At 34.8% G+C, this 25,853-nt stretch overlaps 1 protein-coding gene across 1 annotated transcript; it reads right to left on the bottom strand.

The window, feature by feature from the left end:
* Nucleotides 1-594: 594 nt before the first annotated feature.
* On the bottom strand, nt 595-25,125 carry LOC115444982 (A disintegrin and metalloproteinase with thrombospondin motifs adt-2). Its single transcript, XM_030171010.2, has 13 exons — nt 24,850-25,125; nt 16,841-17,028; nt 16,167-16,338; nt 14,571-14,888; nt 14,037-14,245; nt 13,513-13,704; nt 12,466-12,594; nt 11,404-11,521; nt 10,103-10,258; nt 9,415-9,645; nt 8,157-8,280; nt 7,223-7,398; nt 595-1,680 (listed from the first exon to the last, which is right to left on the bottom strand). Exons 1-13 carry the CDS (start codon nt 24,922-24,924, stop codon nt 1,429-1,431), a joined length of 2,340 nt encoding a protein of 779 aa, XP_030026870.2. The 5' UTR covers nt 24,925-25,125; the 3' UTR covers nt 595-1,428.
* Between the last annotated feature and the right edge of the window lie 728 nt (nt 25,126-25,853).

Genomic DNA, 25,853 nt, shown 5'->3' with positions numbered 1-25,853 from the left:
GAAGTGTGAAGATCAAACTGAATTAGAACCAGAATATAGTAATGGAGCTACATTTCTGTTGTTTACTTTATCAATTTTCATAGCAGTGTTTAGTGACGATTAGAAAATCAGGCTTCAACTTTTTTTGGGACATTTGCTAACAACGTTAAGAGTAGAGTAGTACGGCATGTGTAAACTAGAGTTGTCTATTATCAAGAAGACGTTAACCGCGGCATCATGTATGCACACCACGACACCGCTCAATCACTCTTAACGTGCCTCCTTTATACGCTAGCGTTTAAGATTACATAATAGGACTCCATAAATTACAATAATTTATGGGGAAACTACGCAACAATTAATGTCCATTTGACTGAAACAAAGAAGATACATTGCGACAATAATTTATTCAACACATACATTATGTATACATTCGTGAAATACAAAATAATACAACGTATTAAATATGTTAGTGGCTCCTACCGCACAGTAATCTATATGTATAAACGACTAGGACTTAGTTACTACTTAAATTTATTCAAAAGAAATAAAACTGTAATACAAATACCTCACGTACAATAGAAAAATATAGTTTAAAGATTTTTTTCAAATGGATATATGTAGCTTATAGTATTTTATTTATTTCATCATATTTCCTACATAAAGAAATATTAATTCTGCTGTATAAAACTATGGTAAACACATTACATAAAATATTAAGTATAATAGAGTAATACTGTATGGGAATCTTAGAATCTAATAAATGCATGTGAGCCAGCGTGGCTCTTATAATTATTATAATAACTATTAAAATCGTACTTGCTCAGTGTTCCGTACTTACTAGGTACATAAAATATCTATAAACAGTTGTAAGTGTGCCGCCACAGTAATAACTTTGTATATTCTTAGATTTATTATTTAATATCACTTTATCAAGTTGGTAAATAATACAACTTTGTTAATTTTCCTTCGACGTAAATTTGTGATTTGGTTTTTGCTAATAAGGCATATTTTGGAAGGCATATTATCAGAGATTTTAAACATTTATATCATTTTTGTGTGTTTGAGAGTTCACATGAGACAGGCACTGAGGTAATTCCGTTAGATCGTTTTGTCTTTTCATACAGAATAATAAATACAATAAAATTAAATAAACCCTATATATATAGTAAAACTATAACCTAATATGCTACGTAAGTAATTTGGCAAGATATTTGTACAAATAAAACTCTATCGGTCAAAATTAGAATAGGGATGTTGATTGACGTTCATTTAACGAAAGTTTGCTAAATAATAAACAGAATAATATAATACCTACATAATAAGTATATTTTAAATGAAGATTTTTGATTATTATTTTAAAAAATCTCAATTGAATAGATTGTCTTGTTCTCAGACAAGTCATAATTTTGACCATATCACTCAACATCTCTACTCCATTTGGCTTGATTATTCCACGTTACTTCTTGGTACATCCACGTAATCGATTACTTCCCAGTTATTTTCAGGTTCGTCGGGTATGGAAGGAGGACCGATAGAACGAACTATCGGCACTCCGTTGTCATTGAGTGAAAGGTAGGCTCTGATAGCAGCAGACGCAGCATCGTCATCGGGCGTTTTGAACGCTCTCGCGTTGAACGAACCGCCGACGTCCTCGCTTGGCAGCTCCCAAATATGCCACTGAGCCGTCATCTTAAAGTTCTGTTGAAAAATATGCAGTTGAAATAAATTTGTAGGAAAATCATGGATGATGACACTGAATTAAACTTAAATATCGTCTATATGAAGTAAGACGTAGGTACAAACTTAACTGTCGTTATATAGTCAACATTTTACTAGTCTGTTTAATATTATGTTTTCATCCTTGGTGTGGGGTAAATTGAAAGATCATAGAGGTGTGTTAGGCTGACAAGATTGGGCTAATGTAGTGTTGCTCTCTACGTTCCATCAATAGTTACGGGAGTTGTACAGGACATCGACATTAATGTTGATTCCTAATAATGACACTTATTGTCACTGTATAAAGAAAACTTATACTTATATAAAATTATAATAGTTATGCTATACTGGAAGTCTGTCTTCATAACCATAGGTTAAAAAGAAAAAATATTCTTTCAAATATTATTGAAAGAATATTTTTTATTTGGTCTTTCTATGAAGATAATATAAATATAATAGACGTATTGCAGACTAAGTATATCTTGTCAAAAGGAGTTGGATAACATTCATCCTATTTAAGCTGAAGTGATATGAAATCCCTTATCTGAATGAAAATATCCTTCAGTCCTCACATTGACAATAGGTATACTATCTCTTTTATTGCTGACATCGGCAGATTTTATTACTAGTTTAATTCTAAAACTTCCGCAAATGAGGTAGGAAAACATTCACTTAGTCATTGACGTGCACTTATACTCGTATAAAGATACAATTACATGACTTGTGAAGATAACTCCATAAAACAGTCATGTGATTTTATAGCACTGATTAAATTACTAACTACTACCAAAACACTCTATAATCATAGAATTTGCCGCAGTGAAAGAATGTCATAAGAACATAAACAGTGATGTGTACTAATCTTAATAAATAAGGTATGATTATGGTTGAATTGAAATGTTATTAAACTTAGTCATCCAAGGAAAATTGTTTTAATCAATTTATCGGTTATATAGGTAGGGGGGTTCCTAATTACCTTGCTGTATTTAATAACTCGCGAATCGTAACTGTATTTATAACTCATTATACTAAATTAAGGTAAACTTATGTTTAAAATAAAAATATTATAATAACACAATTTTTCCCCGTAAGCAAAGAAAATAATTACAAAGAGTTCTAAGATTAAATAGAGCGGACATTGGGAAGATTCTCGTACAAAAATTTTGCGCATATATGATGGTTACTCAAATTATCCGAAAATAACAAAACATCAATGTATTATACTTCATATTTTTTCCATATCATGATTTCCACGTTTTTAATGCGAATTTTAGCATATTTTCTGTAAATATATTATTTTGTATCATTTTCTAAGGACGCTGCGACGTCTTGTCATACAGACATTTCAAATAAGACAGCAACTTGTTACCAATTGGTAATAACTTTTGGAACAAAAATTTGGCTCCAGACTATAACAAACTATATAGTTTATTGTCTCAGCATAATTATAATTTTATATTGATTTTTATATCTGTTGTAACATAAATAGTTGTGATGCTATTTTACATGACATGCGATGAACCAATTCTATTAATTCATACAAGGTTCAGTCGCAATTTGTTTGGATAATCGAGATTTTGGTTTCTTATGGTTAATATATGTAACACCTGTTCTATACGTGATGTACTACATTACTAAATAGGTGGTACATATCACAATTTATTATCATCTGTAGCTCTTGGGCACATACCAATGATACACTAGAGTCGTACGATACGTGTAAAGCATAGTTCAATTACACAAACGCGGTGCCCTTGTCTGCTTCCGTTACATACAGTTCCCTTAGTTCGTAAACAATAAATGTAATTTATCGGTAAGAATCCGTATTAGAACACGCTAATGTTGAATAAACCTTAACAATGACTGTACACTTCTACTTATAAATAACCCTATTTATATTTTAAGCATATATCACATTTAAATATAAATTCTTAATGTCTTGTGTGGTTTAAAGAGTGGGAAACACGATAACATTTATTACTATATAGGTATTGTGTAGAGACGTTTCTACAATACAAAAAAATAAAAATAAGGAAAACCCCCGTTGTCGAATGATTCAAATTTCAAGGTGACCAATAAAAATATCATCATAAAAAAGGTTTTCTATTTTATGCACCGTGTAACTTTTTGGTCAACAATTATTCGGTGTATAACATTTATTTGCCATTTATTTATTAATCATTGCTGACTGTGTGACTTTTGTGTTTAGGCTTATAATATTAACTTAGTGGTCTTCCAGTATTCTAAATTCGATCACGGAATTAAATATAAAATATTTATAAAACATATCTATAACTACATATCAATTTTTGCACTTATTATATATATTATGAACTTTAATTATGTCAAATCTCACACTATTGCGTGCGCGCAATTCGCTTAAAAAAGGGTAGGTACAATTTTTTCTGTACGCAGGTGTTGTGAAAAGCGTACAATCAATAAATTGAATACAATAGAATAAATTGAATTCTATTATCAATAAGAAAACATTAATGAAATGTTTAAAATGTAAACTAATCTGATTATAAATGGTAAATGATAATGATTAACGACACATGTAGGATATTATGTACGACAATAGACATCCGGCAACAAGACACACTTCCCTGATATTTTCTATTTACGGGTTACGAGTTGCGAGAGAATATGCTTCTCAGATACTGCGATGGGCATTATATTAGTTTAGGCTAACCTTTGACTGCCTTTAGTGAGGTGAATGGACCATCATAGTCGACGATCACGCATGTAGCAGTAATTACCAGGGATGTTATGGAGCTCCGTAACCGTAACCGAAACTATCGGATATCCGAAATAAAAATATATCCGTAACCGTAACCGTATCCGTTAAAAAAGTTTCGGATAAGTTACGAATAATATGTTTCGACATGTTTTTGTTTCACCGCTCACACGCCATCTTGTATATGTAGTTTGTTTGTAATTTTAGTTATAACATAACCTTATTCATAAATAGTATTTTTTTTATTTAGGAGTAGGTACTTATATAATAAAATGAAGGAATAGTGGTGTGTTACGTATTAGATTGTTTATAAGGACAAAATGTGTCCAAAGTATGTACTTTAATTTGGATACTTTTTGATCAAGTTGAAGATAATTTTGCAAAATGTTAACAATGTGATAATACTACTTCACTAAAACTTCATTTCAAATTAAAACACAGGATTTCCGAACACCCATGTCCCCAATTAGTTCATCAATAATTAATAATCGACGATGACGACGAACGATAGTTAGTAATCGTCGCCCTACTGTATTACATAATATTTTTATTTTACTTTAAACTAATATCCGTAACCGAAACTATCTAAAACTAACGGATAATCCGAAATAATTACATATCCGTAACCATATCCGAAACTGATATAATTTTATTCCAATATCCATATCCGAAATTTCATATCCATAACATCCCTGGTAATTATCTTCTTTTAGCATAAATATGTATTGGAGTTCGGCTAAATATATAATACGTGGACTGTGATATTTTTTCCCAAAAACCTAATCGTAAAGCCTCTTTATTCCTACAAGATGATGGGCATGCCCTTGGAATTTAAAAGTAATCTTTATACTACACTAATCTTGTTTATTAGTCTTATGCCAAAGTAAACTGTGCCCATACGTCACCATGCCACATAATTTATCATGGCCCAGTTTAGACGTCTAGATAAATCTTGACAAATTGGTGAATAATTTATGACAAATCAGAAAAGTACCGTGACGCATGTCATAATGAGCTAAACTGGCAAACATAAACATTATTATAAAAAAATATTTGTGAGGATTACCACCACAGTGGATACTGGATGACATTATGTAGTGTGTCCAGTGATTTTCATAAATTTGCACAAAAAAGTGCACTGGCAATTAGTTTTTTTGTATTCGTCATTAATACATATGGCAATGTTATACATATGCATATGCAATATACAAATATGAAAATACGTATTAAAACATATTCTATTTACTTATTTATAATTTATCTTGACTCGTGAAAATATCACACAATTCATCTTACGGTGGCCACTTTCGGGTAATTAAAAGAGAATAAAGATTTATGAGACTATTTAATGGAAAAGAAAGAATCGGGCAGGTTAGTGCACACTCTGCTTAAAATAATTTGAGCATGCTTTGTAGGTCTACACCTATAATATTTCGAGGCAATTTGCTGTCGAAACGTAAAGTTTATGGGAACAATGACTGTTGCGATATTAATTCATTTTAATTCCTATCTATTAATACCGACGTTATCTATGCAGTGCGCAAGTTTGTGCAATGGCTTCTGAGCGAGCACGTGAAGTGACGCGCGTGCTGTTGACAAACAATGGGATTAACCGATCTATTTGCAACTGTCAACTATCAGCTGTACATGTCGAACAATATGACATTACACTAGTTTATTACAGGTTTATTACATACTTCGAATTAAACCGCACTGTAGTCCTTCTGAATGATTGTACGTTGACTTTGATTTTGTTACAGTTTTATTTTTATTGCACATGACAAATATTTTACTTAATTGTAAATTGGTACTTAGCTAAATTTAGATTTCTCGCTAAAATCGAACGCTTTAAAATAATGTTCCGAATCGAATTCAGTTACATTAACTCTTAAGATTGCGTAACAATTGAATTTAATAGTATAAATACCGTTTCAATTTAAATAAAATAATAGCATACCAGAAAAGATAAGGTCAATTAAAAGTAGCGAGAGCACGTTGTATACAATAGCTATACCTACCTAACACATATATATGAGTAGGTATTAGGAAAAGTAATCCGATAAAAGAAAAGAAATGGAAGAATTATATTGTGATTGCCAATGCCGTTAATATGCATTGTATGATTTTATTCGATAATATTCTTATTGCTTTAGTCTATACTCCAAAATTTTGTGGAGAATATTGAGGTATGTAGGTTTCCTCACGATGTTTTCTTTCACCGTTACAGAGAGTGATAATTGATAAAACACGAATAAGAAAATTACGTAGCTCGTGTTTTAATAATTTCTTATTAACCAATATAGGTATAGAGTTCAATTGTTTTTGGATTGTAGCGTTTTATTTGGCTGTTAAGAACTGTTTTATTTTTCTGCTTTTTTGTGTCTCATAAAACATGTCTAATTGAAACCAATTCAAATAGAAAATTCTCACCCTTCATTATTTTGATGAGTTCCATGCTGCATCTTCTAAATTCAATATCCTATATCAATAAAATTAAAATGGGACCATTCGGAAGCTATACGAAATCCAACGCGAAAATAATGGTAGTACCACGGGGTAAAAAAAAATCGCTAAACAAACATCGTTTTTTACGAGGAACAGATAACGTCTCTCCTTTAGAGTCGTTCAAAAAGTATATATATAATAAATGTAATTTCGAGAAATCAGGGGTTTATGCTTTGAGTTCTGAACCTGAAGACATTCGTTTCGGCAGTCCGTCCCACTTTTTAATTATAATTATTGACTTTTATCAATTGTAATCAAACTAAATGTCTAAAAGAACCTTACTTCAGGCAGACAATGGTGTTGCATGCAGTAGTAGTCCTGGGTGCCGTCGTGATGACACCACGTCCCGTCGGGAAAGTATGGATCCAAGCCAGCGTCGTTGAGCTCCACCCGCGGCGCATAGAAACCTCCGCCAGATGACCTCCTGCAGAAAATGGCGCATCCCATCCACATACGAGCTGTGAAATATAATATTTATTAACGTGCGTAGTTCTGTGAGTAAATGTTCGTTTAAATAAAGTCATTAGAATATTTTATCATGAAACAACAAAGGAACATTAATAACTAGCCACTTTAACCGACGTTTACATGACGTCCATACTTGAAAATATACTAAAATTACAATAAATTATAAATAACAATACAGGTAGTATCGATGTTTGCAGGAAGCTGGTAAAATATTACGAGTTGCTTCGTCCAATACGGCGCGTTGTTGTAATAATCATTATGAACTGTTTATTGGCTGAATACTATTCTGTCCATTTGCAGAATTCAGCTATAAGGTGTACGACAGATGAGTGTAGGAATCTAATTATTTACTAATTAGTAGCCATCAACTTTTGAACCTAAAGCAAATCTTATTATGTCTATGCCTTTTGATGAAACAGACAGTTGCGTCATCTGACGTTTTTAAAAACAGTTTTGACAGTCCAAGCAATATTTGACCCTCATCACGCTGTTACGAATGATATCACTCACTCTATTAAAAAAGATATAGGAAGCTGTAACTACACATCTGTTGTCTTTAAAATTGATACTAATTTAATGAAGTCGACACACATTCACACCGTAGACAAATTTCTACAGCAGTGCTTTAACCAAAAATCCACAGTGATTTTCTTCGGGGTTTTTGTTGAAGGACTTCACATATGTATACTACAGATATGTGTATCGAATAATGTCTTCCAATTATTATTATATTTGAGACGTAGCTTACTAGGATCGTGTGGGGCTTGCAGACCACCGCCGCGCGGATCCAGTGTAGTCAACAGCGACGCGTACTCCGTGCACTTGCGCGTAGCTAACTCGTTCGCGTTGACCCGTGTTTTCTTTCCACACACCTAGTGAAAACAAATTAAGAGAAAACGATTGATGTACTTTCATTTGAGTCAACATACAATAAGATTAAATAAATATAATAACAACTCTAATTCTCATGTATTACTAGTATTATACGAAAGAAATGCATCAGAATTTAGTCGCGACGTTTGGCATTCTCCACTACTTTTATTTTGTAAAAGTACACAGTGTTTTATTCTTATACAAAATACTTGTGAAACCAGTCATTCTATGTGGTATTTGCAGGACGATACCATTTTGGAAAGTTAAAGATAAGGTGGATAGGGAACGCAAATTGGTGATTCTATTGCTAACTATTATAAATATTTATAGGTGGCGGTAATACAGCGATCTAATTAGATGCCCCAGTGTCCATAAACATATGTTGTATGTAGGTAATAGGTATTATAACCATATGACAGGACGAAATATATTAAAATACAGCTCTATTATCAAACATAGCTATTAGCTTAACATCCTTTTCAAAACAAACCAGAAGTCCTTGTAATAAATGACCCAAAAAATTCCAACGTTATTAGACGATACTCTACACCAAACCGGTTTTAAAAATATTTTGAACAACAAAAACACTCCTTCGACGCGGATCTTTTAGTAAATATTGATGATTTACACTAAATTTATTTGCTCAACGTTCAAAAAACTACGACCGTGTCGTAAAAAGGTAGACCGTGAAAGATGTCACCAACACAGTTATAAAAAAAACTCTACAATTTTTTTCCACTTGACCTTACAGAAAACCATAATTTCACTGTTAGTGTCGAATGTGGTCACGAAATCATTTTACTGGGTCAAAATATGAAAATAATTCACTATTGGTTAGATGTTTTCAAGTGAGCAGTGTAGGTATTGGGTAGGAACCACTACTTCTCTATTACTGCAATTAGGCAACAGTCTGCTGCGTTGTTTTGAGAAAAGAGCGAGAAATGCAGTTTGTATTGTGCAAAGCTCTATAATATAAAATTCTAGTTCTGATGTTGCTACGTTGTATGGGCTGTCATAGCATTTATCATAAAGCGAAGGTCATGACTTTTTCCTCAATATGTTTAATGTAAAAATATATATGCAAGAGTCTTCTCAAGTTAATGGATTATTTAAGCTAAAAAACCTCTACAAACCTTAGTATCATCACATAGAAGTACATCATAGGCCGAACCCTCACAGCCTTGTGACACGTTACAAACTCTTCGCCTTTCCCTGAAGCCCTTGCCTTTCGATGTGCATCCTGATCGACAGGTGCCTTCACGCCATGGGCTCCAGGTTTCAGGACCTGTGTTTCCGACAGTTCCAGGTTTGCTGGTAGTGGTTAATATTTCCGAAGCAGGGACGCATTCTCCACCTTGACACCACTGCGTGAACATAAAGACCGAATTTGTTTGAAGAACACCCGGCAAGTGGCTACAATATCATTGATGGACAAAAATCCCTGATAAGTATCTGAATCTGGCTTTTATTCTTATTATGAAATAAAAATACATTTATGTACATAGAGATTGGGACCATTTTTTGGCAGAAAACCTGCTAGAGGAGGTAATTTTATGTTCGAGTAATTCGGTGAATTTACTAATCTCCAAAAAAGGTCTGATTCGTTCCATAACACTATTTACGATTCCAGGGGCCGTAGCTATGTTGGCTTTCTACAATCGTTAAGGCGACTCTATGGCTAGGATATGTTATTCCCACATATAAAGTTAACCCTACAGACTAGCAAGTCATCCTGGCTACGGCCTCTGACGCCGTATTTAGTGTTATAAAACGCATAAGACCTTAAAAGTTGGAAAGTAAGTATAATATTGGTGTTGTTACCATCTGAGGTCCGCAGGACGTGCCGGGCAGTGCGGGTCCGGCGTAGTAGAAGCCGGCGCGGTGCGGCGTGCGGCACGACAGCTGCGCGCACACCTCGCCCGCGCCGCCGTCTGCTCCGCCCGCCCACGGCACCGCGTCCGGGTCGCGCAACAACACCTGCATCACACCAAATACACTTATTTTAGGAAGTTCAATTTGATAGACACAATTTATAAGTAAATAAATTAATAAGCCTTGTATTACTGCCCACGCTGAACACGGACTTCATCAATTATTGAAAGATTTTAGGCCTTAATCCACCACGCTAGCCAAGTGTGAATTGACAGAATTCAAAAATTCGAAATCCTTATGAAGAATTCTCAGGTATGTAAGTTTCCTCATAATGTTTTCCTTCACCGTCAAAGCTTTCGATGGTTAAAAACAAATTACTCGTAATTTCGAAGAGTCAGAAGAGTGACTTTGATTTTGAATCTTAGTTTCGGCAGTCTGTTCCATTTACAACTGCTGCTAACTACGTTATCTTGCCCTCTGTTACTTCATACAAATATTTGAAAATTAATAAGAATACTATCATATCCTCTCGATAATAGTGTTATTAAGACGACGAACTGTTTTTGTATAAATGTCTTATTATTATCCACACTAATGTACCCAATATCGAGGACACCATATCATGGTGCCTTTCAGAGTCATCAGTAATATCCATAGCAAGTCTTACATATTCTTAGATATCCTACGTACCGACATTGATAAAGGATTACGATTTTATTTAAATAAAACATATTTGGGTCCGGTTTTTTAAAAAATGCCACAAGATGATTATGATTAATGATTTTGTTAAAGTATTTAAAGGTATAGTGCTGGATTATCTTATACATAAACATGTAACTTATTAGATTCAATTTGTTATGATCAATAATTAATATGGTATAAGCTAACTCTATGGTTTTTCCTGTTCCCAATTGTTTAATATTATTAACATTAGTATTAAAGAAACAAATTATTTATTATATAATCGTTACTCTATGATTTCATATTTTAAGTACTTACTTCATATTATCTCCTCAATAGTTTTTAATTAAATAGGTTGTCAGTGGTAAATGCTGTGTACTTGTATTAATAGCACACAACATATCAGATGCTTTACCTTGTTGTTTTATTGCATTGAATATAATTTATAGCGCTGTTGGTGTACCTTATAGCAATAAATAAATAAAAATATTTTTGGGTAAAACCTCGTCATAATAAATAAAATAATGCCAAGACAAACCGACCTATCACAAATAACGCATATGTTTTACCTCGCATTGTTTTTTTGTACTCCACACCGTACCAGGCGCGCCGCCGAATTTCTCGTGACGAAGCTCATCTGGGTTGTCTAAATCGTCTTCTGCACCATCCAGTAAACATGTTGCCCACCTGGAAAAATTAATATCATTACAATATTAAGCCTGTTTAGGCCTCATGATATCTACAAATCTATATTAATATATAAAGCTGAAGAGTTTGTTTTTTTCAACACCCTAATCTCAGGAACAATTAAACCGATATTGAAAATCTTTTCACTGATAGGAAGCTATATACAATACTCCTGAGTTCTATAAGCTATTTTTTATCCCGAAAAAACTATTTAAGCGAGCGGAGCCTCAGGCAAAAGCTATTAGTTATAAATAATATGTTACTTCACTTGTTACAGGTATTTAATACACGGAGCATGACCATAAGAAATTAGACCGTTAAAGCGATGTCGACCTAAATCAAGAAACGTTATAATCTTTCAAGGAATGACATTACCTAACCGTCGCTCTACTTCGTTGTAGGCACATACAGCAATCGGTTTTCCCTTGCCTCAAAATAGGTTTAACTGAGATGATGATCTTGGACGGACGATAAATCTTTTTTCAAGAAAATTTTAATTTTAAGTGAATGATAATGTGTAGTAAGTTTAATTATAACTAGCTGTTGTTTGCGGCTTCATCCACGTCACGCTAGCGTCATCTACTTAAGAAATCTATTATTTACCACAGGAGCCAATTTCCGGAATAAGAAATGTTAATGCAGGACATAGTGTATCCCAGTGACAAATTTCATTCAAAGCTATTTCTGCATTTTCTTCTAACAAATATCAAAATATTTTCGTCATTTTCAATAATCGATCCATATCTCAATCTACAATCTGATGCCGAGAATGAACCAATCACAATAACTCATTTGTACGCATGTCAAAAAATACTTTGTTCTTATTGGTTCATTTTTGAAATAATTTGAAAAGGCGATTGGGATTGTTTATTGAAAATGGCTGATAGTCTTTAAAGTAAATTCAGACATTCTTCCAAAATTAATAGTTTTTAAAATGTACCCACTGCAATTCAGCAATAACTCGTGCACTGCAAGAGGACCACGACGCTTCCCCATTAGTGCCTCGCGACGGAGACATTATATATCCATCGCGGGCACAGGAGTTACCGGTACCGTCGTGATGCATTCCCAAACTGTAATTAACATTAACACTTAGAGTAATGTCTATTTGACTATTTCTCAAAATAAATATACGAAACGAAATAGTTTTTGCAAAATATTATCACGAATTCTTCTTTCTCATCTGTTCTTTAGTTTATAAATTGCGTTTTGTACTTTTATTTTGAGAAATACCTATTTAGCACATGTGGAACTACAGTTGCCAAATGTTTCAAGATATCAACATTAAAGAATTTTAACACAAATTGAATAAGTAATAAAAAATGGAAATGAAAGAGTTGATTATATGTCTTATTTTCACCGGAAAGTTAAGTGTTAAAAATGTCGTTAGCGCTAAGTTTGCCTTCACAAATGATTATATATGTGATTGTAATTACTCATACGGAATCAAAATCTCGTATATTGCTGCGTCATCAGCTTTAATTTTTACAGTAATATAAAGTTCACTGGCCTTACGGTTAAAAGGATCTTGTAACATAAAAAAATAACATATTAATCAATATCTTAGCAATCTATAATTTTCACCTTAATGCTTCCTTATACCGAAAATTTGAATAACTATCCAATTCTTTTTCATTAAATTCTACCTACATAATATCTTATTCCTCGAAATTAACAGTATTGATCGACCCCGCATTGCTAATAAATGCAAAATTCATTAAACTTTGCAATTATGATAAGGTGTTTTGAAAATAGTGCGAAGAGGTACGACAGACGTTTCGGATTATCTTCTTACCCACCACTATCACTCTTGTAAAATATTTTACCTAAAAACCATCAGCTAAGTACTTACTTACACCAATATTTTTTCCCTAAAAGGGGAGTCTAAACCACCAGTTTTAGTTCACTAAGTTGGCAAGACTGATCGCCATTTGACTTCATCCCGATCTTTGTATTAAATCTTATAAAGAAATATTAGTATAGTGACCGACTTGTGTCCGATCTCGTGCGCGAGAATGTAGACAGAGGTGAAGCCGGCGGAGGGGTACGGGCGGCCCAGCAGGTCCGACGTGCCGAACTCCGACACCACGCACGCATGCGCCGGCAGGCACACGCCGCCGACCGGGGCGAGCCCCATTGTCACCCCGTTGCGACGACCGCCCTCCTCCGAGTAAAAATCTAATCTGGAAAATTTATTTCAAATTATTTGTTAAATTATCAGCATCGTGTAATATAACATTAAAGAAAGGAAAAAATATCTTCCCACATTGAAAATAATTTCCATGTACTTTATTGCCAATTATAAGTTTACTTAACTCACCTGATACTGCGTGCAAACAGCTCTACTTATAAGGTAATTAACAATTCCTGATAAAAACGAATAATAATGGAACAGTAAACTCTATTTGTAATTAGTTTACATTTACTTTAAGGCCATTTTTGCAGCATATTCCGTAAGGGCATTGAATATGCTCTAAGGCGAAATGCTTATAAACAACTGTAATTTTAAACATACCCAGATAACAACAAAGCCATATCCCAATGCTGTGGATCGTCGTCATCGTCCACGTTGAGGGATTTCTGGTAAGCGCAGAAGGAGTCGAGCAAGTGGCTGCGCTCCGCGTGCGCTGACAGCGCGGACGGCTGCGTGCGGAGGAACGTCAGCCGCACGAGCGACAGTTGCACGTGGGTCCCCAGCGACGAGTGCTGGTAGAGGGCTTGCACCTGAGATTTAAAATGAGACGTATATATAATTTATAACATGAATTAAAAACAAATACTTTTATTTTGTATGTTGTATTAAAATTTTGACACTGGTAGGTAATTGGAAATACCGTCATTTTATTAAGCGTTCAAATCATAATATATGTAACCTGACCAGAAAAATGAAAAACCTCGTCATGTTTTAGTAGTTGCCTAAATCATGGAACTAATAATATCTATTAGTTAGATGTCCTAATTGCCGTCACCTTAAAACAAAAAAACCATAGTGGTGCCCCGAAAGCAGGTTTTTTATTATCATTATCAGCTGTAAATATCACACACTTACTCCATTTATGTAAGCCAGAAGCATGTCCCGCAAATCAGCCTCATTATAATTGAGGAACGGGTAAAATAACTTGTATCCTGCTTCATCGAGAAACAGCGCGATCTCTATCGTGTAGCTGGCTGGACCGAGCTTGGGTTGAGTGCGCGGTCGTCGTCTAGGCCGGGGCCGGAGGGAGCGAGCGTCGTCTACAGGCGGAGTGGGAGGGGGGGCTCGTCTGATGACGTGCGCCCTACGTCCACTGCCGGTTTCAGCTCTACCTGCTCCCACAGGCAGGGGACGCACTTCATATGTAGAGTTATCGACCACGATCAGACCGTGCTAAAAAAAGGAAATAAGTTCAAAAATATATCCCAATATTACTTGCAGTTACAAATAAATAGGAAAGAAGATTAATTTCTGGATTCATCTCTGATTGTTTTAGTACCCTTCCAATAATTCATATAGCACATAAAATCATTACTGTTGTATTACGAAAGTTTTTTGTAAAATATTGGGTTAAATATTTGTTTAAATTGTTTGCGATTCCATTGAAAACTCTCTAGAAAGTCGATAGAGCCACAGTTCGGCATTTAAGCTTAAATAATGGGTATACGTATTACGTATTGTACGGAAATTTTAAAGATGTACGTATAATTCATTAATAATATAAGACTTGTGTACGAGTAAATAGCGAGGGTGTAATGTGTAATTAATAAGAGAGTATTGAGTTTTGATAACTTATTTAATGTCTCTCACCAATAAATGTTTGCAAATGTTCGTCACTCTTAAAGTTAAGGTTTAATGTTAAGTTAATGTTCAATGTTAAGATAATGTTAGATTAATGTTAAGATACCGAGGACTGAACCCGACTGCCCCGGTAATCGGGTGTTTTACAACTACAGCGCTATTGCCAAATACAATTTTTACGTAAATGCGCCGCGTCCATTTATGCTAACTAAGGTGTTCGGTCATATTACCCGAACAACTTGAGAAGGGAAATAGGCCTAATGTCTATATACATTAAGCCTATTTCCCTTCTCAAGCATTGTTAGGGGTGTGAGATGGTACATCCCTGCCAGTGTATTCATGACCACATTTTGTAAGTTATGGTAGGTTCCAATTTCCAAGTTATAAACCTGTTCCCCTTTACTGGTAACACTTTCAAAAACCCAGGCAGAGCGGATAAGCTCGTTATGTTCGACCCGGCAAATGAACCCGAGACCTCAAGGTCGTAATTAAAGTGCGTGTGCATTGCGCAATACAATTATCTCATCGAAACAGCCATTCATGAATTAACTAAGATATAAACTTACTGTCTCTAACACACTAGAACTATCCCACAATAAAATATAAGTCGGCATCATAGATATCAGGAACTCAGAAGTTAGAAAGTCTCATCCCACATTACTTAATAGTGCTGAAAACATTCTAATCGTAGACAAAACTCTAATTATTAAATTATTATCGACTTTTTTATTCTACGACAAAACAATGTACCGTGTACGTACTAAGCAGACGTAAAATAAATAATTATCATTTAATCAGGATACGTCCGTCAAGCATAACTTTCTAAGTATCAAGAAACTTTCCAAAAAAATCTTTTGTCTGAATACTTACGAGGGCGTGATCTCTGCAGGCAGAGAAAGCAGCAACGGCGCCGGGACCTGAGTGTAAGTAATGACAAGAGGAGTCCACGCTCGACAGCGGCTCCTCGGCACCTCGCTCGGACCACACTCGGAACTCAGGCGCCACCAGACGTCGGTTCGGCACCAGTTGAAGCTCGAAATTCCTGAAATCAAGTCCCGGTTTACGTAGAGTGAGAATTAAATTATAGATATAAGAAAATAAAACTGTTTAAATGAATTTATCGTCGAAAATAATCGTTAATTTTCTTAAACATTTTATTAAAAATATGGTCTAGGTCAGTGGTTCTCAAACTTTTTAAATGACGGAACCCTTTTGGGAAGCAAAATACTTGATGGAACCCTACAATAAAACAATTGTTTTTATAAGTGTATTTTTTATTAATCAGCGTAATAAAAGTACAATGTAACAGTTACTAATTATTATTGAGAGAGGTGTTTTGATTTTTTTTTCTAAATTCTTGCGGAACCCCGACAGAGGTATCACGGAACCCTAGGGTTCCGCGGAACACACTTAGAGTATAGCTGGTCTAGGTGATGCAAGATTTGTAGAGTTCACCTACTGACACGAGATACTACCTATAAAATTGCAAAATATTACTTAAAGACTTAATAAATGTAGTTTGTCTGTAAAATAATAATTCTTACCGTCCGAAGGCATCGAAACTGTACGGAAGGGGTATGTCATCGTGAGCATCGTCGACCGACGACTGTGCCTCCCGCGGCAGCAGAGCCGGCAAGTACACGACTTGCACGTCGGCGCTCTCCGCCCGCGCTCCATCGGGACCGGCCGCCCCGCGACCCGTGTTCCACCACCCATTTATTGGCAACAACTCCTGAATACATCATAAAGAAGTTATATCACTCAAAACTGTATGAGTATGGCCTATATTATATTATTATTTATTATATATTTTGAAATAGTTTTAATGTGGTAGAGCCACTTTGAACTCCTATTTTTCTACAGCATGATTGGCCGGCTCGAACGTGGTAATCTTATATAAAACCAAAACTAAATAATATGTATAAACTCTGTGTTACGTTTTTTATGGTGAGTGGAATAACGGGGTCCTTATAGTGAGTGATTTGCAAAATACGCCCGCCTTTGTTTTGCTGAGGATGTTGAATCAACTACCGAAAGCTGTTCATTATTACATTCATTATTCATAACATTCGAACTTCATTATCCCTTTTCATAAACTAAAACAATTTTCGAAAAAATAACTAAACCACTTATGAAACGTACAACGTGGTACTTAATAAATTTTCTAGTACAGTATTAATTTTTACAGTTTTTAAAAATGATGTTTAGAACAGTCATTGTGGTGTCTCTATTTCAGGGATAAGAATTTTCTAGAAAATAGGTGCTACTGAGGTATTTGCTTCTTATATAATAATAGAAGACTAAATGTGGTGTTACTAGGCTTCTCCACGCATCCGCGCATCTAAGAATGCGCAATTTCGTGCTTAATGTTCACAGTGCGACCTCGAGATAGAAGACAGCGCTTCGAAAACCACGTGCGATTGACAGGCCGCAATGCGGCACCGCGCAAGGTTAGTTCCGGCATTCCAGACTTCTTAAGATTCCGCGGGACCTTTTTGCACTCGTCGATGGCCAACTTTTTGTTTTTAGTCAGTATGCTACGACATGTATTAGTGAACCGATCCCGTTGTTCAGGTGGTAATTGGGCTAAACGCCGGGTAGAAAAACATAACCGTGTCTCTCCTCACGGGCTTAGGAAGAAGGAAACTAGAAATCAACTTCAAATTAAGTTGGTAGTGCTTATAACTTACTTTGGCCTCTCACTGTACGAAAAGCAAAGCTGTCATACAAATCTTGTTTGAATTGTTCCCTAAACAAGCCTATTCATGTTATAGACACAATCGATGCAAGGATTCATGTAAATTGGTTTACCTTTTAAAAAAGAAATTCGGATTGATAATGTTGAAAACATTATGCCATCAAATAAGATAGAAAAATTTAAACCGCACCGTAATAAAGGGTGGCGGTGGTTTAACAAAGGTACTAAATAATAATACCCCACGATGTTTCTGACTCTCGGTAGGTATTGCTGCCCACAAAATATTTATAAAATTAACCGTTCATTAACGTAATATATAGTTATAAGAAACCTAAAATTCCTCAATGAATACACGGCATGGCAGTTCGCTGCGCCGCGCCGCGAGGCCGCGCGTCATGTGGTTCACGGTCAGGCGGATCGAAATTTTATATTATACTGTATGAAAACCGCAGTCTTTGTACATGGCACTGCGTCATCGCGCACTGGCTCCGTGTTATAACTTTGTAAACGGCTTGTACTATCAATTAGAATTTGCTATACAACTTTATTCCAGACGCCTACGTATACCACTACCCCTTACACGCAAACAACAAAAAATAAGGTGATTTAAATAACAAAATTTAAAAGAACATAAATACTAGTTTTAATGTAGCAGTTTGTACTTTTCGCAAATAATAGATATGTTCATCCTATAAGTACATTCATGATGTAAATATAAATGTATACATGCGTATACCGCTGCATAACAGCTATGGTCATAAAATAAAAAAATGTAAGCAAGAGCCAAATTGTCCGTGTTACATAACGTAAGTAATATGTAGAGCCAAAGAATAGTAACCATTACTACGTACCGGAGCTACCATTACTGCTGATTAGCTCGCCAATGGTTGCGATATATTTATAACTAGCAATTGATAAATATTTATCACTACTTAAATTGCATCATAATAATATTTTCACTCAGTCAATATTTTTTGTACTTTTGTCGGAATTGTAAAAGATAGAGTTGTAAAGTAAGTATTTGAAATTAAAATGTTAGAAGTAAAAGCGTCGTGTTGTGCAATACTTTAGTCTTATTTCGTTATCCGATTATTAAATATCATCAGATATTTTACAACTTTTACTCTGAAGCTAGTACTTACTTTTATTTGTAATATTATTATTAAGTAAAAGTTATATTCAACCAATTCTCATAATTCTTTTCTGTGTAATATCGTTTCTTTGTAATGGTAGGTAGGTGTCTATTTTCCTTAGTTTGAGTGAATACCTACATTTATATAATAAATATTTCATATTGACCTGAGATCTTTAATATCACTGTATTTACTTGTACGTTTAATACCTACGACTTGGCAAGTAAATATTTTAACGGCGCGTATTATGTATCTTCAAACTCCTAAAATAATAGGTACGGTTGATGCGTATTTGAAACTACAGAATTAGAGTTATATTCTAATAAAAAATAACTTAATCAGTCTAATTAACTTAAATCCAGTTTTATTTTGTTTATAGACAAAAATATTCAACATTGCGTTTTGCTTATATTCGTTATAACAAATTGCTATCAAATATTATATGTGAGTCTATTTAACCAGGCCTATAAGAGTATATCATTCACGGGAATATAATTAAAAAAGAGTAGAGTACGATAAATGATATACAAAGTGGGTCAAGCGGAGGATGGCGACAAGGAGCGTAACATCTCGTGGGCGCTTTGACATTGTCATGGCACACTGTAAGATATTACTGCCTATTTATACGTTCTCACACTCGTTTTATATGTAAGTTGTTTATTTATACCAATGAGTAAGCTCCATATTGACGTAGTTACTTGTTTAATAAACGTAATTAAACGGCAAGAATTAATTGTTCTTGTTAGTAGCTTTATTATTAGAGCACATTCACTTTCGTTTAAAGATAAATATTGGTAAATGTAAATGCACTGATACACGGGTTTTGTTTTGTGATCGTTAAAAGCAACTTTCATCACATTTCGTTTTCCAAAATGGTGCACATGTGATAATATGTGCCGAGAATGAGATCGATCAATATTCGTCTGTCTGTGTATACGTCTGCGTAGCTCCCCGGTCAACGATCTCTACCTAAGTACATCTTTTGCATTTTATGCACTCGTTGGTCGGCACTCAGTAAGACACGATTAGATAGTAGCGTTAAATAAAATTGATCAAACAAGCGCCTTATGAATGAATATTGATGGTTATATAGGCATGGGTGTCTAGTGTACCAGACTATTCAATAAAAAAGAACATTGTTTGCCGAACCTATTGTGCTAGTAAGTACATGAGAATTGACTCCTAACACGTTTTGGCAAGTCAGTCAAACTGATAGAGTGAAACCGAAATCAACATCACGTGAGTCAGCTAAGTGCGAGTTCATCATAAGCGGATGCGAACAAAGTAAAGGGGAAAGTAAAATTGTTTGTTTTTCCTTTTCTTCGAAACGAGACAATGAATGTAATGGTAATCGCAGTCCAGTAATTGCATTAATTTCCGAACTACGGCTCTATTAGTATGGAATGTAGCAAATGATGAAAGTTACCGGCGTCGATCTCAATTACCTACCTACCTACATGAAGGCTGGGTCGGCAGTCGGCACGTCGCGGCGCGGCGGCGCGGCGCGCGGCGTCGTCGCCCCTCGTCCGCCGCGGCGACCGACGACGCAGCGCCCGCACTCCGCGACATAAAGCCGCGGCTATGAATCATTGAGCACCGATTGAAAAACTCTACGTGACGTTACCGCTTGTGTAACCCAAGACGTGATCCAGAGCCACCGACCATTATATTATGTAATGTAATTGCTAAAATAAAATCGTAAACTAAAATTACAATTTAGTGAAAGTAAATTTTTTCGAAGATGTGTCTGCCTATTTTAGCGTTATGTAAAATTAAAATAATGCCGGGAGTAACAATAAGTATTTCATTTAATTTACACAGATACCCGTAGTCACTGGCTTCATAATATCTTGTGCATGAAAGATTTATTCTTTAAAACTAAGTAATTATGTAGTGAGGTACAAATTCATAATCACAAGAAATAAAAATCACTTGAATTAAAAGCTTTGTTCCAATATCCATTGTTAATCGTATACATAATGGGTCATATTTCTTTTCAAATGCATCCAGACATGTGTTGGTAACACGGTCACACAGAACAATGAGTCAATGCGGCACGTTCAATGTTACCTTTGCACGATCAATATATTTTAATGAATGTGTAATATTATGTACCCTTAACCCCTTAGGTAATCTTAAATACTAATGTACCTTCTTAATCAGGGGATTAAACCACTTCAATATTTTTATATAATTTAAATGTCTTTCGCATTAGCTAAAGATTAAATTCACGAATTGTAGAGTTTACTAGTAAAGGAACATAGTATCATTATTTTATTCGAACACGGCAGTGACTCTACTAGAACTGATACTAGGTGGAGTGGTGTTTAGACTGTCAACTAGTGTGAGATGATAACCCCTTGCCAAGCGACACAACATGCGATACACACACGTGAGCCACTATGACAGATGCAGTGTTCGCTTTCTCAGCAGATACAAAATATATTCTACTACCAAAAATAGGTATTATGTATAATATTTTGCAATTCTATAAAAATATTGCTATTATTCGGTACTTATTACTTATACTTAGTAATAAATACATAATTACAGCGAAATTCCCTAATCCAAATTGTTACTGCACTTATTTCTCAAATAAAAGTTTCCTAAAACATTATTTACAACATTGAATCAGTATTCAGTTATAATTTACCGTCTTAAAGCAACTCATTATCTTTAAATTATGATCTCATTAGGTTCTTACTGAAGCAGAACGTGTTTGTTTAGTCAACCTGCTTGGAGATGGAAGTCAGTTTACGTACTTATATCATCCTATGCCGTTTCACTGTTTAACAAGTATATGTACACGTTTTCGTCCAATCAGGACTATGACAAAAAGTACAAGATCGTATTGTGATGATTTTCCTCTGAAACCGTTGCTCTGGGAAGCAAATCAAAAGGCGTCTCTGAGCAAGAAGTATCTACGAGACGCAGGGCTTTGCAAAACGAATCGTTGAAATCAATAAATTATTTAAACTAATGCCTTGCGAGACAGAAGCATTAAGATTATCGCGTTTTAATTAAGCTCGTTACAGAGCTTTATTAAAAATATTATTTAATTATTTTTGAAATTGTTTTATATAGAATTAGTCACATAATGTATTTGATTAATGTTATACATGACATACTAGAAAGTATTTCATAAAGCGTTTAAATAACACTTTATTTACTATGATACTGTGTTTTATTAACATAAAGTTAATTCGATAGAAGATTTTTGAGGCCACAGCTTTTCTTTAGTGTCGCTACAATAGTAATCGAATAACTAAATTTATTTATATTATCACTTGAAATAATTTCCATTTTCATACTACAATCGGCTAGGAGATGGGGCTTGTAAATAAAAATGACAAACACATGACAATGGATTTCTCAAAGTGGAAGATCCAATATAGAATATAACTCTCAGAACATACCTCAGTATAACTGACACTGCCGTACAAAATCGTCAAAAAAGTTGATCGGTCCTCCCAAGGATGGACTTAATGACAAGATCGACTTGATGCTTCATGGCTTGTTTGAAGCTGTGATAACAAGTCTGTTTTTCAGTGCTGACGGCATGGGAGCCTTCGCAATGCGTAGACATAGGGCCGTTGTGATTGGCTAATATTGAGAGTTTAAATAAATCGAATGCGTTTCCTTGGAAAACGATTGAAATATCTGATTGAAAATTATAGGTTAAGATCGTATATAGAAAACAGATGTAAAGGCATAAAAACCGGAAAATTGATTAACACGAATTGCGTAGCGTGGAAGCGCTGCCCGATTGTTTAATATTATTCACGAACGTATCTCAACAAAATTGTATTTTTTTACGTGGTCAAGAAGTGAAAAACAAAATACGATACAACCTACTAAAGTGCATTTCTAAATAATATATATAACAGCAATTGCTGTATGTACATTAGTTTCGCTAAAACTCAATAATGGATTGACCGATTTGAATATATTTTTTGTTGCTGTTTGTTCCCTATCAAATATTTTTTTTAACAAATATAAAAGCGGTTTTAAAGACCTTTACAAACCACAAAATAATTTTACTTAATTATATCTTTGAGGTTTTAATATTTTTCGGAGTCGGTACCTAATTACTAGGTGTCAGAAAAAACGTTGTGGATTTTGAAAAAAACACATACATACACTCCCATTTATTCCCACAGGGTTAAACCAAGATGCAACCTAAGCACCCACTTTTCACCATGTATATTCCCTTCGATGTTATAAGCCTGTCACCATATTGGGCACGAAGTTGAGATCGAATCTGAATTGAAACTAGGCAAAAAAACCTTATTCACTTGGTCCGACATTGGATTCATACCCAGTGAATACACTTAGAGTGGTGTCGTACCGCGCGTGCTATACAAATACGCCACCGAGACAATCAAAATAAAAAAGACAGTGAATTTAGGTAAATCTTGCGATTATTTACAAATAAGTTTCATTTAATAACCTAACGAAATCCTAATCGTATATGACGCAGTACTAGTATTATTGATTTCAATGCTTTGGGGTTGAAAGGTTGATTAGGACCGATAATCGTTGATCAAAAGTTATAATCAAATAAATTGTAGGTGATGATACGAAATTCACCTGGTCACCATTATAAAAAGGCTTGATACGAATAACCTTCTTATAAGTTTAGCGACGTCGAGTGGGTGTGTCAAAATAGGTTGCGGTTAATAATTATTCATTGACATTTTTGTTGATGAGAAATCAGATAGAAAAAAATGTAATTTATTACTTTAGTCATATTTGTCAAATAACCATAAATTTAAATTTGGATTCTTTCACTTTATAATTTTTATTATTAGTTTTAGTACCAAATGGATTTTACAGTCTACTTTTAATTGAGTATAATGGAAACTTTGCCATTGTAGTGCGTGCACAGCCAACTACGTTATCTACGTAATCCATCCAATCTAAGACACTGTAGTTGGTAGGAAGTATGCCAGTAATACAAAACAGACATCACCTTTAAAAATATGGTCTTTATAAAAAATACAGTCAAATTGAAAACCTCCTTATTTTCTTGAAGTCAGTTAAAAATGGCGCACATCCAACCCAATGGAGCATGCCTTTCTTAGTGCATTCGGGTACCCCTTACACCTATAATAAATCAAGGCATTTTCCAAGTAATATAGACTTTATAATAACCTCATCATTATTAACCGATTACAAAGAAGAGATATTGTCTATTCGACGTATTTTTTTATGTTTCTTCAGCGAATTTTCTTCTTCCCGTGGTCAATTTTAAATGATTCATTTTGTGTTGAATTTCGTGTAGCTTTGAAATTGTACCTTTTTTAATTTAATTAGAATAGGACCATGGACTTCGAAGATGCATAGGGGAACTCTTTAAAATCAAATACGAACTTGATAATTCTTTTTGTATTGGGCTTAGTACAAATTCTCAGCTAAGGTAAGTAAGTAACAAACATGCAATGTTCAATTTAAATTAAGCACAGATTCAAAATAAATGTTTCTATTCATATATATATTAAAACACGAGATGGAAAAAAGATTACACTGTTCGTTTTACCAAAAACTATTAAGCCGTGTATAAAGTTCAATATTTTTTTGGATTGTGTAATGGTTTCTGGAATCAGTTTTTAATAATCAAATTTATGAAATAATTTAATTTTATATATAAATTGCACACAATAATGCTAACGTTGACGGTTAAACGCGAAGCCGCCCGCCCTAACAAACAAGTTGTACTCACGGGAAACCGCGCAGGCGCACCGGCTCGTAGCACGAAAAACAATGCTACAGTCACTATGTCCGTTCTCCACGCCATGGCTGCCTCACATCGCACAACACCGGCCACAAGACGAATCGGTTTCCGACAACCGTGGGCCTGCTTATAAACACTCACTCGGAAGTATCATGCAGGTACTTTGAATATCTGAACGATCGCGATGCACCCTTCTCGTAACGAGGGGCCGGACGCCTCGGTCGTGGTTGCGGTACGATTAGAACGCGTTCTACACTTATGAGGCGGCCGCTACCGAATAACTATTGAAGCCACCCGAATGAAATGAACACCTTTCGCACCTCCGAGAGAAAGTCAAAGGAAAGTGCAGATTTTGGCTGTCAAGGCGCCGCCTACATGCGTCCCCTAAGGAGCATTGTCACGAGTCATCCATCACTCGGCTTTGTGGACAGCCATATCAGCTTCCACTAATTACAACACATGGTCATTGTTACGCCGTACGCGAAAATAGTTGTTGGCGCTCACGCAATCGTCAGCTTTGCTTACTTTTTATATTACCTATACTCAAATTAGACAAAATTGCCCGCGACGAACTCAGTAATAAAAATAATTTCGGTAATATAACTGCCCATAAGTAACCGTATTTATCGTATTCACTATGTTACATACAATATTCCTCTATTTTTTATAGATTTTAAGTGCGTATTATCAACTAATGATCACATTAAATAAATTTTGAATTACTAAGGCACATTCCAAGTTGATTTCAGTTAATGTTTAAATTATAATTTTCAAATATAGGTAGGTACTTTAAATACTATCGGCACCCGCATAGCCTTTATTATCTAAAGAAGGGCTACTTAAATTGATACCACAAAATATTATAAGAAAAGCATGTTTTACTTCATACCTATGCCCGTATTCATTATTTAAACAAAACTACCTATAGGTGTTTATAAAAAGAATATCTGTTATATTTTTAGTCTTCCGACATAATAATATATTCTTAGATT

The sequence above is a fragment of the Manduca sexta genome, chromosome 25 (assembly GCF_014839805.1).
Source record: "Manduca sexta isolate Smith_Timp_Sample1 chromosome 25, JHU_Msex_v1.0, whole genome shotgun sequence".
NCBI classification, from domain to species: domain Eukaryota; kingdom Metazoa; phylum Arthropoda; class Insecta; order Lepidoptera; family Sphingidae; genus Manduca; species Manduca sexta.
The sequence above is the reverse complement of the archived record's forward strand: the minus strand, read 5'-3'. Positions and strand labels throughout refer to the sequence as shown.

Bases quoted from the DNA above. Each gene is read 5' to 3' on its own strand.
- LOC115444982 (XM_030171010.2), bottom strand. From the start codon at position 24,924: ATGGCGTGGAGAACGGACATAGTGACTGTAGCATTGTTTTTCGTGCTA. The intron at 11,522-12,465 runs GTGGGTACATTT...TAATTTTTCCAG, and splicing joins CGAGTTATTGCTGAATTGCA to GTGGGCAACATGTTTACTGG. The intron at 9,646-10,102 runs GTAACAACACCA...ATGTTCACGCAG, and splicing joins CGTCCTGCGGACCTCAGATG to TGGTGTCAAGGTGGAGAATG.